At 35.3% G+C, this 19,652-nt stretch overlaps 1 protein-coding gene across 1 annotated transcript in view; it reads left to right on the top strand.

Annotated features, from left to right (window-relative positions):
- Positions 1-19,652, top strand: part of CNTN5 (contactin 5) — a 433,319-nt gene that overhangs the window by 348,445 nt on the left and 65,222 nt on the right. The window contains exon 13 of the mRNA XM_077766718.1: positions 16,115-16,264. Coding sequence (XP_077622844.1) covers positions 16,115-16,264 — 150 coding nt within the window. The remainder of the gene's footprint in view (positions 1-16,114; positions 16,265-19,652) is intronic.

Raw genomic sequence — 19,652 nt, 5'->3', positions numbered from 1 at the left:
CTGTGACAAGGAAAGAAGTCCCTCTGGAACCACATCAGTTCCCATTTTGTTTTCATAGCTGTTTTTCATCTAAATCAACTTCAGTAGAGATAAACTTTAATGCAGATATATCTATAAAAAGAAAAAAAATGGATCTGACATTTGAATTCTCCAGTAAAGTTAATGCAATTCATAAGCAAGTATTTAAAAATTACCTAAGATTCCTTTATACACAAGAGTGAATTACTTATTTTTGATAAGTGGTGAGTTGCATGCATATGGACCTTCTAGCTAATGATACTTAGAATTAACTTACTAATATTGCTTGTTCAACAATCAGACTCAAATCAGGTGACTGTGAATGTGACTAATTTATTTATTTTGAAGAAAGTATAAAAATAACCATAAGAAATAGACAATTTCACTTGCACTTTTTCTGTTCAAACAAATGGCTTTTGATTTGGAAGTCTGATTTTTTTCTTTATGTTATTGAATAGTATTACCTGGTTTACTATTTTATTATGTCTGCTTAGGAATAACCAAATCACCTATAATCATAGAATGTATTCGTCATTTTTTACCTAATTCAAACATGTGTCTTAACTATTCTTTCAGTAGATATGTCTTCTATCTCTGGATATATTTTCCACTGATTGATTGGTTGATTAAATTTGTCAACAAGACAGACTTATTTAGTTTATATTTAATTAAATTCTAGGATGCAATTCTTTTACAAGCAAAGTCATTTTAATAATTTTCTCTCCCTGAATCAATATGGGGTTCTCCACTATTTTTAGTCGCTTTTTAATCATTTTTAATCACTGTGTGTTCTCACTGAAGCAGGTACTCTATTTAAAAATATCTTGTTTCTGTACTTCCAGAAAAAAAATCTTTATGAAAAGGTACCTTCAAGACTTTAAAAATACTTATTTTAGCATATATCCACCACCATCTTTAATCTCCACAGTATTGCATTTGTAAGCAAAATCCTAATTTTATGAAAATGTTTGTATTTAATTTATTTCATATTTCATGTTATTTCATCAAAAATATTAATATCTTTAACATATATTACAAGGAGCAAAGAATTTAGAATTTATAAATCTTTTAATTTTTATTTTTAAAGAGCGATTAGATTTAGGATATAGGGTGCAGAAGAGTCTTTAAAACCTACAGTTATTTCCAAGAAGATATAAATATATGTACTTTAGGGAGAAAGGATTTATATATTTTATTTTATATTAGTTTTCTTTTTTAATGTAAAGCCTGAAATAATAACATCAAGGTTAAAACTGTAATTAAATGTGCTGATTTTTATCACATCTGGAAATTGGAACTCCTTTCTCATTCATTCAATATAAATTTGTCAAACACCTTTCAGGTAGTATTCTAGGCCCTACTCTTGTGGATACTGTATTCTCATGGGTGAGGTTAAGCAATAAACAGGGAACATAATAAGAGTACAAAGCTGTAGTCATCAAGACAGTATGGTATTGGCACAAAAACATAGAACCATGGAACAGAATAAAAAACCCAGAAATGGACCCACAACTGTATCTTTGAACTGATCTTTGACAAGTCAGGAAAGAATATCCAATGGACAAAAGACAGTCCCTTCAACAAATGATGTTGGGAAAACTGGACAGCGACATGCAGAAGAATGAAACTGGACCACTTTCTTACACCACACACAAAACTATATTCAAACTGGATTGAAGACCTAAATGTGAGACAGGAAACCATCAAAATCCTAGAAGAGAACACAGGCAGCAACCTCTTTGATCTCGGCCACAACAACTTCTTACTAGACACATCACCAAAGGCAAGGGAAGCAAAAGCAAACATGAACTATTGTCACTTTATCAAGATAAAAACGTTCTGCACAGCGAAGGAAACAATCAATAAAACTAAAAGTCAGCCTACAGAATGGGAGAAGATATTTGCAAACAGCATATCTGATAAAGGGTTAGTATTCAAAATCTATAGGAACTTGTCAAACTCAACACTCAAAAACCAAACAACCCATTTAAGAAATGGGGCAGAAGACACAAATAGATGATTTTCCAAAGAGGACATCCAGATGGCTAACAGAAACATGGAAAGATGCTCAATATCACTCATTACCGGTGAAATACATGAAAACCATGATGAAATACCACTGACACCCATCAGTATGGCTAAAATGAACAACATAAGAAACAGGTGTTGGTGAGGATGTGGAGAAAGGGGACCCCTCTTGCACTGCTTTTGGGAATACTAACTGGTGCAGCCACTCTGGAGAACAGTATGGCAGATCCTCAAAACACTAAAAATAGAATGATCCAGCAATTTCACTATTAGATATTTACCCAAAGGATACAAAAATACAGATTTGAAGGGGTACATGCACCCCAAATGTTTATAACAGCATTATCAACAATAGCCAAACTATGGAGAGAGTTCAAATATCCATTGACTGATAAATGAATAAAGAAGATGTGGTTTATATACAATGGATGATTACTCAGCCAACAAAAGAATGAAATCTTGCCATTTACAATGATGTGGATAGAGCTAGAGTGTATTGTGCTAAGCAAAATAAGTCAATCAGAGGAAGATAAATACCAGATGATTTCATTCATATGTGGAATTTAAGGAACAAAACTGATGAACATATGGGAAGTGGGGATGAGGAGAAGAAAGGGAAACAAACCACAAGAGACTCTTAATGACAGAGAAGAAATTGAAGGCTAATGGAGGGAGGTGAGTGGGGGATGGACTAGATAGGTGATGGGTACTAAACAAGGCACTTGTGGTGATGACACTTGGTGTTGCATGTAAGTGATAAATCACTGAATTCTACTCCTAAGACCTATCTTACACTGTATGTTAACTAACTAAAACTTAAATAAAAAATAAAAACAAAACAAAACAAACAAAAGAAGTTAGTGAACAAAAAGCTTAATGAAATATAAGGAGGATCTAAAGTATTATGCTATGGGCAGTGTATTTGTCTGCTCAAGATGCCATAACAAAAGAACATAAATGTGGTGGTTTAAATAACAGAAAGTTTTCTTCTCACATTTCTAGAGGCTGGGAATTCTAAGATCTAGGTCCTAGCCAATTTGATTTAATTTTGATGAGTACTCTCCTGACTTGAAGCTGCAGGATTCTACTATGTCCTCACATGGAAGAGAAAAAAAGAAGTGAGTGCCCTGGTATCTTTTCATATAAGGACACTAACTCTATCAGATAAGAGCCCCATCCTTATGACCTTGTATAATGTTGATTACTTCCTATTTTTTAAGGCTCTTTAAACTTTTTTTCAATGTTTTATTTTTGTTTTCTGTTTGTTTTTTTTCTTTCAAAGTTTATTGTCAAGTTGGTTTCCATATAAAACCCAGTGCTCATTCCAACAAATGCCCTCCTCCATGCCCATCCCCTCCCTTCCCCTCTCTCCCCCCCCCATCAGCTTTCAGTTTGTTCTCAGCATTCAAGAGTCTCTCATGGTTTGCCTCCCTCCTTCTCCACAACTATTTTCCCCCTTCTCCTCCCCCATGTTCCTCTGTTAAGTTTCTCCTAATCCACCTATAAGTAAAAACATATGATATCTGTCTTACTTTGCCTGACTTATTTCACTCAGCATAACACCCTCAAGTTCCATCCATGTTGTTACAAATGGCCAGATTTCATTCTTTGCCATTGCCATGTAGTATTCCATGGTATAGATAAACCACATCTTGATCCATTCGTCAGTTGATGGACACTTAGGCCCTTTCCACGTTTTGACTATTATTGAGAGTATTGCTATGAACATTGAGGTACATGTGCCCCTATGCATCAGCACTCCTGTATCCCTCAGGTAAATTCCTACCACTGCTATTGCTGGGTCATAGGGGAGTTAATTTTTTGAAGAACCTAAACACTGTTTTTCAGAAGGGTTGCACCAGTTTACAGTGTAGGAGGGTGCCCATTTTTCCACATCCTTGCCAGCATCTTTAGTCTCCTGATTTGTTCATTTTAGCCACTCTGACCAGCATTAGGTGGTATCTCAGTGTGGTTTTGATCTGCATTTCCCCTGAAGATGAGTGATGTTGAGCATCATTTCATGTGTCTGTTGGCCATCTGGATGTCCTCTTTGGAGAAGTGTCTGTTCATGTCTTCTGCCCATTTCTTCACTGTATTATTTGCTTTTCGGGTGTGGAGTTTGGTGAGTTCCTTATAGATTTTGGATACTAGCCCTTTATCTGATATGTCATTTGCAACTATCTTTTCCCATTCCATCTGTTGCCTATTAGTTTTATTGATTGTTTGCCTTGCCGTGCAGATACTTTTTATCTTGATGAGGTCCCAAGAGTTCATATTTGCTCTTGATTCTCTTGTCTTTGGGGGGATATGTCAAGTGAGAAACTGCTGTGGTTGAGGCCAAGGAAATTGTTTCCTGCTTTCTCCTCTAGGGTTTTGATAGTTTCCTGTCTCACATTCAGGTTCTTTTTCCATTTTGAGTTTATTATTGTGTATAGTGGGAGAAAGTGATCGAGTTTCATTCTTTTGTGTGTTGCTGTCCAGTTCTCCCAGAACAATCTGAAAAACAGGCTGTCATTTTTCCACTGGATACTTTTTCCTGCTTGGTCAAATATTAGTTGGTCATACATTTGTGGGTCCAATTCTGAGTTCTCTATTTTATTCCATTAATTTGTGTATATGTTTTTGTGCCAATACCATACTGTCTTGATGATTCCAGCTTTGTAGTAGAGGTTAAAGTCTTGGATTTTGATATCTCCCACTTTGGTTTTCGTCTTCAATATTACTTTGGCTATTCGGGGTCTTTTGTGGTTCCACACAAATTTTAGGATAGTTTGTTCTAGCTTTGAGAAGAAGGCTGGTGCAGTTTTGATTGGGATTACATTGAATGTGTAGATTGCTTTGAATAGTAATGACACTTTAACAATATTTATTTCCCAATCCATGAGCATGGAATGTTTTTCCATTTCTTTGTGTCTTCTTCAATTTCCTTCATAAGTTTTCTATAATTTTCATCATACAGATCTCCTATATCATTGGTTAGGTGTATTCCTAGGTATTTTGTATTTTTTGTGCAATTGTGAATGGGATCAATTTCATGATTTATCTTTCTGTTGCTTCATTATTGGTGTATAAAAAGGCAACCATTTTCTGTACATTGATTTTTGTACCCTGCAACTTTGCTGAATTAATAGATCAGTTCTACTAGGCTTCTGCTGGAGTCTGTTGGGTTTTCTATGTAAAGTATCATGTTGTTTGCGAAAAGTGAAAGTATGACTTCTTTGCCAATTCTGACGCTTTTATTTCCTTTTGTTGTCTGATGGCTGATGCTAGGATTTCCAGCACTATGTTAAACAACAGTGGTGAGAGTGGACATCCCTGTCGTGGTTTTGATTTCAGGGGGGAAGCTCTCAGTTTTTCCTCATTAAGGATGATGTTAGCTGAGGGCTTATCATAAATGGCTTTTATGATGTTTAAGTAAGTTCCTTCTATTCTGACTTTCTCAGGGGTCTTTATTAAGAAGGGATGCTGTATCTTGTCAAATGCTTTTTCTGCATCTATCGACAAGATCATATGTCTTCTATGTTTTCTTTTGTTAATGTGATGTATCAAACTGATTAATTTGTGAACACTGAACCAGCCCTGTAACCCAAGAATGAATCCCTCTTGATTATGGTGGATAATTCTTTTTATGTGCTATTGAATTCGATTTAAAAGCATCCTGTTGAGGATTTTTGCATCTGTATTCATCAAGGTAATTGGCCTGTAGTTCTCATTTTTGGCTGGGTCTCTGTCTGGCTTGGGAATCAAAGTGATGCTGTCTTCATAGAATGTGTCCAGAAGTTTTCCTTCCATTTTTATTTTTTGGAATAGCTTGAAAAAAAAATGGGTATTGACTCTGGTTTAAATGTCTGGTAGAATTCCCCAGGGAAGACATGTGGCCCAGGGCTCTTATTTGTTGGGAGACTTTTGATAACTGATTCAATTTCTTCACTAGTTATGGGTCTGTTCAGATTTTCTATCTCTTCCTATGTGAATTTTGGTAGTGTGAAAATTAGAAATTTGTTCATTTCTTCTAGGGTGTCCAGTTTGTTGGCGTATAATTTTTCATATTATTCCCTGATAATTGCTTGTATTTCTGAGGAATTGGTTGTAATAAGTCCATTTTCATTAATGATTTTATCTATTAGGGTGCTCTCTCTTTTCTTTTTGAGAAGCCTGGCTAGAGGTTTGTCAATTTTGTATATGTTTTCAAAACACCAACTCTTGGTTTCATTGATCTGTCCACTTGTTTATTTTGGACTCTATATTGTTTATTTCTGCCCTGATTTTTACTATTTCTCTTCTTCTACTGACTTTGAGATGCTCTTGTTGCTCTCCTTCTGGTTCCTTTAGGTGCGCTGTTAGATTTTGTATTTGCACTTTTTCTTTTTTCTTGAAATAGGCCTGGAGTGCAATGTACTTTCCACTTAGGACTGCCTTTGCCGCATCCCGTGGAGTTTGGATTGTTTTACTTTCATTTTCATTTGTTTCCATGTATTTTTTAATTTCTTCTCTGTAATTGCCCAAGTGGCCCATTCGTTCTTTAGTACGGTGTCCTTTAACCTCCATGTTTTGGAGGTGTTCCAGACTTTTTCCTGTGATTGATTTCAAGTTTCATAACATTGTGATCTGAAAGTGTGCATGGTATGTTCTCAATTCTTTTATATTTATTGAGGGCTGCTTTATGACCCACTATGTGATCTATCTTGGAGAATATGCCATGCAAACTTGAGAAGAAAGTGAATTCATTCCATAGCCTCAAGATGTAGAGTTTTAAATATACCTGCCAAATCGATCTGGTCCAATGTGTCATCAAGTCCATTGTTTCTTTAGTGATTTTCTGTCTAGTTGATCTATCCAGTGCTCTAAGTGGAGTATTAAAGTCCCCTGTTATTAGCACATTCTTATCCATAAGATTGTTTCTGTTTGTGATTAATTGTTTTATGTGTTTGGGTGCTTCCGTATTCGGTGTGTAGACATTTATAATTGTTAGCTCTTCCTGATGAATAGACCCTGTAATTATTATATAATGCCCCTCTCCATCCTTTGTTACTGCCTTTACTTTACATTGCAGTTTTTCTGATAGACTAATGGCTACTCCAGCTTTCTTTTGACTTCCAGTAGCATGATACATATTTCTCCATCCCTTTATTTTCAATCTGAAGGTGTTCTCAGGTCTAAAATGAGTCTCTTGTAGACAGCAAATAGATGGATTTTGTTTTTTATCCATTCTGCCACCCTATTTCTTTTGATTGGAGCATTTAGTCCATTTACATTCAGTTTTATTATTGAAAAATATGGGTTTAGAGTCCTTGTGTTCTCTGAAGGGTTCATGCTTGTGCTGGTGTCTCTGGTACCTTGTGTTCCTTGCAACATTTCCCTCATAGAGTGCCCCTCAGGATTTCTTGTAGGGCTGGCTTAGTGGTGACAAATTCTTTCCATTTTTGTTTATTTGTGAAGACTTTTATCTCTCCTTCTATTCTGAATGACAGGCTTTCTGGATAGATGATTCTTGGCTGCATATTTTTTCTGTTCCTCACATTGAAGATTTCCTGCCATTCCTTTCTGGCCTGCCAAGTTTCAGTAGATAGGTCTGTAACCACTCTGATAGGTTTTTCTTTGTATGTTAGGGCCCTGTTATCCCTAGCTGCTTTCAGAATTCTCTCTGTCCTTATATTTTGCCAGTTTCACTATGATATGTCGTGCAGAAGATCGATTCAAGTTACGTCTGAGGGGAGTTCTTTGTGTGTCTTGGATTACAATGTCTGCTTCCTTCCCCAGATTGGGAAAGTTCTCTGCTTTAACTTGTTCAAGGACTCCTTCAGTGTCTTTCCCTCTTTCTTCCTCTTCTGGAACTCCTATGATATGGATATTGTTCTGTTTGATTGTATGGCTCAGCTCTCGAACTCTCTTTTCGTGTTCCTGGATCAGTTTATCTCTCTTTTTCTTGGCTTCCCCTTTTTTTACAATTGTATCTTCTAATTCACCTATTCTTCTTTCTGCCTCTTCAATCCGTGCATTGGACACCTCCATTTTATTATGCACTTCATTTATAGCATTTTTTAATTCATCAAAACTATTTTTAAGGTAATAGTCTTTGTAGCAATAGCTTCTCTGATGTCTTCCATGCCTTTTTCAAGCCCAGCTGTTAATTTTATGACTATTGTTCTAAATTCTTGTTCAGTTATGTTTCTTCTATCTGTTTTGAGCAGTTCTTTAGCTGTCATTTCTTCCTGGAATTTCTTTAGAGGAGAGTTTACCATTTCGTCATTTTGGCTAGCTTTCTGTCTCTTGTTAGTTTTCAAAGCTTGTTATGCACTCTGTACCTGCGTGTACTGCTGTATTAAAGAAAGCTCCNAGGGGAGTTCTTTGTGTGTCTTGGATTACAATGTCTGCTTCCTTCCCCAGATTGGGAAAGTTCTCTGCTTTAACTTGTTCAAGGACTCCTTCAGTGTCTTTCCCTCTTTCTTCCTCTTCTGGAACTCCTATGATATGGATATTGTTCTGTTTGATTGTATGGCTCAGCTCTCGAACTCTCTTTTCGTGTTCCTGGATCAGTTTATCTCTCTTTTTCTTGGCTTCCCCTTTTTTTACAATTGTATCTTCTAATTCACCTATTCTTCTTTCTGCCTCTTCAATCCGTGCATTGGACACCTCCATTTTATTATGCACTTCATTTATAGCATTTTTTAATTCATCAAAACTATTTTTAAGGTAATAGTCTTTGTAGCAATAGCTTCTCTGATGTCTTCCATGCCTTTTTCAAGCCCAGCTGTTAATTTTATGACTATTGTTCTAAATTCTTGTTCAGTTATGTTTCTTCTATCTGTTTTGAGCAGTTCTTTAGCTGTCATTTCTTCCTGGAATTTCTTTAGAGGAGAGTTTACCATTTCGTCATTTTGGCTAGCTTTCTGTCTCTTGTTAGTTTTCAAAGCTTGTTATGCACTCTGTACCTGCGTGTACTGCTGTATTAAAGAAAGCTCCTTGGGGGTGCCTGGGTGGCTTAGTCGGTTAAGCATCCGACTTTCGCTTAGGTCATGATCTAGCGGTTCGTGGGTTCGAGCCCTGCGTTGGGCTCTGTGTGCTGACTGCCAGCTCAGAACATGGAGCCTGTTTCAGAGTCTGTGACTCCCTCTCTCTCTGACCCTCCCCTGCTCACGCTGTCTCTCTCTCTCTCTCCTAGAAATAAATAAAACATTTAAAAAAAAATAAAGAAGGCTCCTTGACTGTTCAGGGCCCGTCCATTCAGGAAGTGTTCTTTGAATGGTGTCTTTTAGTCTCTCTTCTTGAGACTTTGGTTATTTTATTTCCCTACTCGTAGTGGTATTTGGAATTCTCCATCATGTGTACTTTGGCTTGTTTCTTGAGGTAGCTCTGGAAAAGAAAACAGACAGACAAACACACAGGGAAGAAAGGCACAGAAATACACAGACAAATCCAACAAACAAGCAAACCGAAAGAGAAAAAGAAAAAGAAAAGAAAAAAAAAGAAAAGACTAAAAGACAAGGGACAGTGCAAAAGCATAGAAACAGAATTTCCAGCTACAAATAAGGAGGAGGGTGTATGCAGTGCTCATGGGGAAAAACATATACAAAGAGAGAAATGACATGGTGGGAAGAAAGTGAAATTGGATAATGACCAGTCAGAAAGACTAAGAGGCTTAATTCAGAGAGAGAAAGAGGAGAATATGGTAGAAGGCGAGGAGAAAGAAACAAAGATAATGTTACTCAGAGAAACTATATAGTCTGATTACTCCAGAAGGAGAGAGATAGAAAGGTAGCAGTGGAGGTGTAGAATATACATCTAGAGAACGAGTTAAATGTGACTGTTTAAGCAAACCAATGACCAGAGTGCCCAGTCTAGCAGAGGGGAGGGATATGAATGAGATAAGGGAAAATATATCTGAATAGAAAGAATTGATTTAGAATTAATCATGGCAGTGCATCCATGTTGACCTTGCCCCAGTCTCTGGTTAAAAAAAAAAAAAAAAGCAGCTCTCTAGTGGGGATGGGCATGGTTTGGTATAGGCAAGTCTTAGCCTCCACTGCATCCTGTGGCCCTCTCCCTGAGGTCCTGCCCTATGTGGTTGTCTTCTCTCAGTGGACTCTGTCTCTTTCCTCCCAAACTCTGTGGTTCAGTGTCTTATGGCTTCAGGCCTTCGTTTGAGAGATGGGGGTGAGTGAAATATACAGAGCTCCCTACTTCTTAGCCATCTTCCTCTTTTCCTTCAATGTTTGTTTTTTAGAGATAGAGACAAAGTGTGAGTGGGGCAGGGGCAAAGAGAGAGGGAGACACAAAATTCCGAAGCAGGCTCCAGGCTCTGAGCTGTCAACACAGAGCTGACACAGTGCTCAAACCCACATACCATGAGATCACTACCTGAGCCTAAGTCAGACACTTAACTAACTGAGCCTGCCAGGTGCCTCCTTTCTATTTTTAACATAGTTTGAACTAATGTATTAAAATATAAGACTTATAATATCAGTCTTTCAGCGTCTCTTCATTTTTTTCAGAATGAAAACTCAACTCCTGTATTGCTTGGTCCTATCATCTTCTATCATACATCATTCATCTTTACCATTCTTCCTAAAGTTCACTTTGCTCCTAACTCACTAATCTTCTAATGTTCTTCCATATAATGCTTCTAATACCTTTACACTAGTTGTACTTTTTACCTGACATGCTTCTCCCCTAGATATAAGCATAGCTAAATTCACATTTCCTTTAAAACTTCACTCAAATGTGCCTTCTCAATGAGACTTATCCTGACCATTTTATTTAAAATTGCAACCTCCCTGATATAGACTGAATTGTGCCTCTTCCAAAGCATGTTGTTGAAGCCCTAACTCCCACTGAATACAGAGATTCACTGTGGCTATAAGGCCCCTATATGTGTGTATATAGAGCCTGTAAGGATAGGAAATTAGATATATGAGGATGCAGTTTAAAAGAGAGATTTAGAATAAAGATAAAAATTGGAAAGCTTTTTGGCATATAACTTTTATTTAAAACCATAAGTCTGCATGTCATGTCCAAGGATATGAACTGAAAATAAAGAAGAGTAGGAAAATTGAGCCCTGAAGTATTTCAATAGTAAGAAGTTGTGGAAAAAAGGAAAAAGACAAAGGATACAGGGAAAAACTAATCATTTAGTTAAAAGGAAAACCAAGACAATGTGATATCCTGGAAGACAAAAGAATAAAATTCATCAAGGAAAGGGAAGTAATCAAGTGTGTCAAATACTATTGACATATGAAGTATGATGAAGATTGAGAATTAATCATTGATCTTAACAGCATGGAAGTCATTGGTTACCTTGACAGTAGTAATTTTAGTAAAATAATAAAGTCTCACAAAAATGAGTTCAAAATAGGACATTCACCACAATAAATGGGATGTACAGTGTTTCAGTATTTGCAAATCAAGCACTGTGATACACCACATTAAGAAGACAAAGAATAAAAATCCTATGATCATCTCAATAGATGCAAGAAAGAGGCATTTGACAAAGTACTACATCCATTCATGATAAAAACTTAACAAGTAGGTTTGGAAGGAACATACCTCAACACAATAAAGATCATGTATGAAAATCCCATAGCTCAATGGTGAAAACTGAGAGCCTTTCCTTTAAGATCAGAATCAAAGACAAGGATGTCTACTTTCACCACTTATATTTAAAATTGCACTGGAATTCCTAGCCACAGCAATCAGATAAGAAAAATTAATAAAAGGCCACCAAATTGGTAGGAAAGAAGTAAAACTCACTATTTTCAGATGACATGACATTAAAGACTCCACAAAAAACTACGAGAACTGGTAGATTAATTCAGTAAAGTCACAGGACACAAAATTAATATACAGAAATATGTGTGATTTCTATATTATAGTAATGAAGTAGCAGAAAGAAAAATTTTAAAACAACAATTCCATTTATAATTGTACCAAAAATAATGAAATTCCTAGTATAAAGTTATCCAAGGATGTTAAAGACCAGTACTTTGAAAACTATAACACGGATAAAAGAAATTAAAAATGACCCAAACAAATTAAAAGATATCCATGTTTATAAATTGGAACAGCCAATATTGTTAACATGTCCTTTCTATCCAAAGCAATCTACAGACTTCAGGTAATCCTTATCAAAAAACTGCCAATAGTATTTTTCACAGACTACTGAAATTTGTTTGGAACAAGAAAAGGTGCTGAATAACCAAAGCAATATTGAGAAAAAAGAAAAAAAAAAAAACCTGGAGATATCACATTCTCAGATTTCAAGATATCCTACAAAGCTGTAATAATCAAAACAGTGTGGTACTGGCACAGAAATAGACATATAGATCAATAGAACAGAAAAAGGACCCCCGAAATAAACCGATGCATATATAGTCAATTAATCTGCAACAAAGGACACAAGAATGTACAATGGGGAAAAGATAGTCTCTTCAATAAATGGTGTTGGGAAAACTGGACAGCTACATGCAACAGAATAAAACTGGGCCACATTCTTACATCACACACAAGACTAAATTCAAAATAGTTTAAAGACCTAAGAGTAGACCCAAAACCATAAAATTCTTAAAAGAAAGAATCGGCAATAATTCCTTTGATATCAGCCACAGCAACATTTTTCTAGATAGTTCTCCTATGTGGCAAGGGAAATAATAGCAAAAGTAAACTATTAGGATTACACCAAAGTAATAACCTTTTACATGGTGAATTAAACATTAACAAAACAAAAAGGCAATCTACTGAATGGGAGAAGATATTTGCAAATAATATATCTGATAATGGGTAAATATCCACGATATATAAAGGCAACATAAAAAAAAAAACCTCAAATAATCTGATTTACAAATGAGCAAAGGTCCCGAATAAACTTTTTTCCAAAGAAGACATACAGATGACTAAAAGACACATGAAAAGATGTTCAATATCACTAATCATTAGGGAAATACACATTAAAACCACAGTGAGATATACACCTGTCAAAATGGCTAGTATCAAGAAGATAAAAAGTAATGAATGTTGGCAGCAATGCAGAGAAAAATGAAGCATCAGGCACTGTTGGCAGGAATGTAAATTGGTGCAGCCACTTTGGAAAATGGTAAGAAGTTTCATTAAAAAATTAAAAATAGAATTACCATAAATGAGTAATTCCACTACTGGGTACTTTCCCAAAGAAAAAGGAAACACTAATTTTAAAAGATATACTCACCCTTATATTTATTGCAGCATTTTTTACAATTGTCAAGATAGGAAGTGACCCAAGTGTCCATTGATAGAACAGATAAAGAAGATATGCTATATGTATAAAATGGAATATTAAAAAGCCATAAAAAAAGAATGAGATCTTGTTATTTGCAACAATATAGATGGACCTACAGAATATAATGCTAAGTGAAGCAAGTCAGTCAGAGAAAGACAAATATTATAGGATTTCACTTATATGTGGAATTTAAGAAACAAAGCAAACAGAAAGAAAGTACAAACAAACATACAAACAAAAACCAGACTCTTAAATACTGAGAACAAACTGGCGGTTGTCAGAGAATAAATAGATGGGGAAAGGGTAAAAAGATAAAGGGAATCAACAGTACATTTCTCTTAATGAGCACTGAGTAATGCATAGAAATTTTGAATCATTATACTGTACACATTATCCCAATATGTCACTGTATTCATTTTTTAAAAAAGGAAAAAGAAGGAAAGAATGAAAGAGAATATAGACAACTCTTTTAAGAAGCTTTGTTGCAAAAGGAAGTGAAGCTACCATATTTTGATGTCAGCAATGTTATAATTTACTTATGGGCTAAAGTTATACAAGGGAGAAAGAAAGGAATTCAGGATGACACCAAGGTCATGGCTACAACACCCATAAGAATACAATTATCATTCACTGAATAAGGAATACTTCAGAAATAGGTGGAATTTAAGGTTGAGAACCCTATCCAAATAGAAATGTCTAATAGGTCATTGGACAAATGAGTTTGGAGTCCAGGAAAGAAATTCATGTCTGAAAATATGGGCATCATAGCACACAGAAGGTATTTAAAACCATGAGACTAGATAAGATCACTAAAGAGTCAGTAGAACTCAGTGCATCTGAAAGGTGGAAAGAAACCGGCAATGGTGACTAATAAGGGATAGCCAGGTGAGAGAAAACAGTTTTCAAAAAGTATTTCAAAGAAAAGAGAATGTGTCAAAGAATAATGTTAGGTCAAGAAAGATGAGGAACAGAGATCTGACAATAGGGTTTTAGTAATAAAGACCATCGGTAACCTTGACAGGGGCAGTTATGGGAGAATGCTGGAGGTAAGAGCTTAAAGGTAGGATCTCTTCTTCCCATCTTTTATGTTTGGAGTGAGTTCAAGGAAAAATAAAAGGAAAATTATTAAAGACTGAGAATAATAGCACAGACAACTCTCAAGAAGTAGAAACTGGATGAAGGCTAGAAGGAGAGGAAATTTTGAGTTTTGTTTTGTTTTGGTAGAGTTTGTGTGGGGAGAATACTTGCATGCTTATATGCTAATGAAAAAATTCCATTAGAGACAAGGGAGAGAATGTACACAACCAAGATAGATTGGTTACTCTTCTTTAGAGTATCTTAAGAGGGCCACCCTTTGAGAGGCATAAAGATTCCTTATTGGGGATTCAGGATTCTATTAAAGTAAAAGTTGGAAGGATGTTCAGGAAAGAACATGATATACAGGGGATTTTGTTAATAAGGATTATAAATTCCAAGGGTCACAGTAAAAAGATTTCACAGAGTAGGGAAAGATAGGAAGAAGAAAAGATACGTACAGAATTCTATGGGGATTAGAATTAAAAGGATGAGGGACAACCTACATGTCTAGAGTTGCTTGAGGTGACTGACATAAACAGAAGTAAGTGAAACAGTGAGGGAAGTCTTTGATGGATCAAAGCAAGTATTGATGATATAGTGTAGGTTAGGAGCTAGGGAGGGCTAAGTGTCTAGGGAAATCTTTGCATGTTTATATTTGACAGGCAGCATTTCACCAAGCTATGGACTGAGCAGTGGACTTTTTCCTCCTATCTCTTAGAATCCAAGGATATTGTTCAGCTGCCAGTGCAGTAAAAAGGGACAGACTTTTCTCCAGTCTTTATTTTACTGCTTTAAAAAAATTCTGCTTTTCAGTGCTATGAGATTTGTCAGGCAGCCCACACTTCCGATGCTCTGATCATTCATCTTTCACAGAACTGATTATTTGTTAACATTCTCTTGACACATTTCAAAATAGATTTTCATGTAAAATCCAAATTCCATCTTGTCATAGTAAAATTGCATTAAGTCATCAAATCAAGAGCCACCCCTATCCTAACATGCTTATACAGAAGTCCAGGGTTGACATAAATCCAGAGGATCTTTGCACATCATAAGGGAAATTCTCCTCTTTCCCTATCTCCACCCCTGTGACAAATGTTCTTCCAGAAGTATTTCCTAGACAGCAGAGATGAATGAACAAGAAAAGCAATCCCAAATACAGCATGTATATTATGTAAAAAGTATTTTACTCCATGATAATTGTATTGACAGTTTTGTGTTTAATAAAATCAAAATGATGAAAGTCATTCCAAAAAGAGTGCAAAGCTTCTTCTTAGATCCCACAAACCTGAATTTTTAAACTAGAGAGGTTTGCAGCTTTGAACTGCTAAGTGGCTAAGTATGTTTGCAGAACTGCGAGAGGCAAACCGCTCAAGAAATTTCCCTAGAAATTTAGGAACTACTTGCTTACATTATAGCACTAGTTAGCCTCTTATTTGAGGCTGAGAGGTTTAAAAAATGACTTTTACTGTAGATAATGGCAAGTTATGTTATGGTAATTTATGTATAAAGATGAGATGAAAGAATTCTAATTAACTACAACAATCTTTGAATGGACAAGTGCTAACTTTCTGAAGACTAATTTTTATTTTACTAATGAGACAAGAAGTGACACCATGACCATGTGTAATAAGGTATTATGCATCAGTCTGCTGATTCTGTTATACCTGTGATATCCTTGATTGCCCTTTGTAACTATTTCTGAGTCCTCCTAATGCCATGAAATCTCTTTCCTCTCCATAGTCCCAGAAATCATAACAGGTGACATGGAGTCAGCCATGGCAGTGGACCTTAACCCTTGGGTGGAATATGAATTTAGAGTGGTGGCTACCAACCCAATCGGGACTGGAGATCCAAGCACCCCATCTCGAATGATCCGTACAAATGAAGCAGGTAAGAATTTTGGAGAATCAGAATTCAATTTAGCATGCTGCTAATCACTTTAAAAGCAATTGAATTAACCATGATTTTTTGCTTTTGTATATTTTTTCCTGATTCACTTACCTAAACATCATAATATTATTTTCTTTAAGATAATTATTTCATTTTATTTGTTTTCCGATCTTTTTCTCCTTTTATCTGCAAATGCATCTAGATGCTTAAATTGCCTCCCAACCCTAGCATTCATCTTCAAGTTACCATGAAATTGAAGCAGTTAGTTTCTTTATATAATTATATACTCATTCAATATAGCAAATCCATAAAATTCAGAATAGATAGGCCCACCATTTTTTTTCCAGTGGTAACAGTAAAGTTTAATTTCAGTGTACTTCCTTAGAACTCTATATTGCCCTTCATCACCTGACCTGGCATAAATTATACTCTGCATAGGCAAACATCACCTTAACTTGACCTACTGCCCCCTTGATATCTATGTGTAGAATAAATATCCATCTGCTTCCTGCCTTGAAAACACAGCACTCTTCTGGTCTTTTGGAATGAAGTATCTCTAAAATGATTCTAATAGTCACGTAGAGGAATTAGCAGCTGTATTTAAACACAAATTTTAGAGGCACCTGGGTGGCTCAGTTGGTTAAGCATCCAACTCTCCATCTGAGCTCAAGTTATGATCTCACGGTTCATAGGGTTCGATCCCCACATAGAGCTCTGTCCTGACAGCACAGAGCCTGCTTGGGATTCTCTCTTCTTCTTTCTCCTCCCCTCTCCCACTTGCACAGGCACACTTTCTCAGAAATAAATTTTAAAAAATTAAAATATTAAAAAATATAAAAAATCAAAATTTAAATATATAGCCCAGTGTCTGGAAAAAAAAACATTAAAAAAATTTCATAAAGTTTTTAGTACTTTAAACAAAGTTTTATTGAGATTTACCTCTTATATCCTTATAAAATTACATATTAAAAAGTGTCTAGGGGCACCTGGGTGGCTCAGTCAGTTAAGTGTCCAATTTCAGCTCAGGTCATGATCTCATGGTTCATGAGTTTAAGTCCCACATTGGGCTCTGTGCTGACAGCTCAGAGCCTGGAGCCTGCGTCAGATTCTGAGTCTCCCTCTTTCTCTGTCCCTCCATCACTTGCACTCTGTCTCTCTCTCTCAAAAATAAATAAACATTAAAAACTTTTTTAAAGTGTCTAGTAGGGCACTAGCCTAGGCAAATACAGGTGTCAATAATGCTGATGAAAGCAATCTGAAAACAGAGAATAAGGGGTAGATTGCCAATACAAGGAGAGGAAAAACAAATTTTAATATTTTTACATTCAGTGATAATATATGAATCTCAATAGTCATTAGAATGTCAGTGCACTGAGGATGAGGATCTTTGTCTAAAATTTTAGTGTTATATCTTTAGCACCCAAGACAGTATTTTGACACTGGTACTCTGTATGTTTTTGTTGAAATGTTAAAAGAAATATTTCTTTTCTTTCCTTCACATGCCCCCCACCCAATCAGTACCTAGGTGAGAGATACATATACACAGAACACTAAGAATTAATAGTCCATTTTGTATTATAGTTATATAATTGAACCAAAAATGTGATTTATAAATTCTTACAAATTGAACAAAGCTTATGATAATAAAAAACTGATTTTTTAATTATTATTGATTTTTTCCTATAAAACACACTAGGTCTGATACTTTGAAAAAAAAAAAACCAAATGGTTAATTTATTGTACTGAATAGGAATAGCTATACAAAAGATGTTCAAATTATTTCCATACAAAAATTAAGCAATCAAGAAAATAAAAGATAAAGTAGACTAAATTTGTTGGAAAAGATTCGTTCATAGAAAATCCAACTTTTCTGCTTTTGTGATTTGCCTTGTACAACTTGTTTTTTTCTGCTACTTTTTCAATAATGTGAATTTTAAATTGAACATTAATTGCCTGGTTAGATTTTCATGCATTCATAAATCAGCCATGCTTTCATTGTGTACAGGTGTTCACTAATTAAGAGTATAACAGGTTAGTCATTCCTCATTTTATGCACTCACTAAGCTGATATTGAAATGACTGCCAATATTAGTACTTACGCTCACATATTTTCTAAAAAGAACTGCCTTATTTTGCATATTGTTAATTGTGTTTAAACAAAGGCAAAGATTGCTGCCTAATTCAGAGGCTCTCTATAAATATTCATTTTGAAGATAAATAATCCGTTTGAGATGAATAATCTTTTTAGACTTTTTATAGTATAAATCTCCTTGTACAATTAAAAAACACTTTAGCAAAAACACTTTTATTTTTCAAGCTAAATTGCATTCAGATGATACATTCTGAAAGACTTGTCCCTCGTCTCTTCCTACAGCTACCTCTCTCCTATAGCTCCAGGCTTTCCATTTTAGCATTAGTTCTATATACATGGCATATTTTAGTCCATTAAAATTTCATGGAAGAGAAAAGAAAGACCATGAAAAATGCATGAAATGCACCCATTTGAAGTTAGTTGAGGAAGGCTTGTACTGTCTACTTTATGCTTCCTGTGCTTTGGTACTACACAGGGCTAGATCTACTAATGGTGCTGAACCAAATGTTGAGTTTTGTTCCTGTTTTATTAGGCAGCACAGATTAAAAGGGACCCAAATATCCTGAGATGCCCTCTCAAGTGACATACTCTGCCTCTTTTAAGTATATGTTCTGTATTTTAAAAGATGGTTCTGTTCTAATGGACCAAGTAATCTCTGAAAATCAACAGTGTTACTTCTAAGATAGAAAGTCTCACATTCAAGATATTGAGTTGAAAGTTTTATGTTCCTTTAAAAGTATCCTATTTAATTGACTATTCTAAATCCCAAGGCAGGTTTAGTAAAGCAGTTTTACCTTGGGATTGTTTCTTTCCCACACACCAAAAATGTTAATTTTTCTTTGCAGTTTCCTCTAGGATATATTTTAAATTTTGCAGTCATCAAAATACTCCTAACAGTCAATAAATATAAGATAAATTGGATCAATCTGACTTATTATTAGAATATCAAAATAGTAATATACATGTTTTTACTTTAATGTACATTTGTATTTATTTATTTATAGTATAATTTTCTTACAAGATTTTGTTAGATGATACATATAGATAGATGATAGATACATGTTAGATAGATAGATAGATGATAGATAGATAGATAATTGGTAGATAGTAGAATGATATCTAGGCAGATAGATATAACCCTGTTTTAATTTGGAAATGTGTTACTATCATCAAACCAGAATATGATTTTGGGTTGAGTAAAGGAAATACTTTATCATTTGAAAAGAGGACACAAGAGAAAAAAAATCACATTTTAGGAAATGAATGTAAAATATACACTACAATAGAAATGGAAAA

The sequence above is a fragment of the Crocuta crocuta genome, unplaced genomic scaffold (genome assembly GCF_008692635.1).
Source record: "Crocuta crocuta isolate KB4526 unplaced genomic scaffold, BGI_CrCroc_1.0 scaffold105, whole genome shotgun sequence".
In the NCBI taxonomy this organism is placed as follows: domain Eukaryota; kingdom Metazoa; phylum Chordata; class Mammalia; order Carnivora; family Hyaenidae; genus Crocuta; species Crocuta crocuta.
The sequence above is the reverse complement of the archived record's forward strand: the minus strand, read 5'-3'. Positions and strand labels throughout refer to the sequence as shown.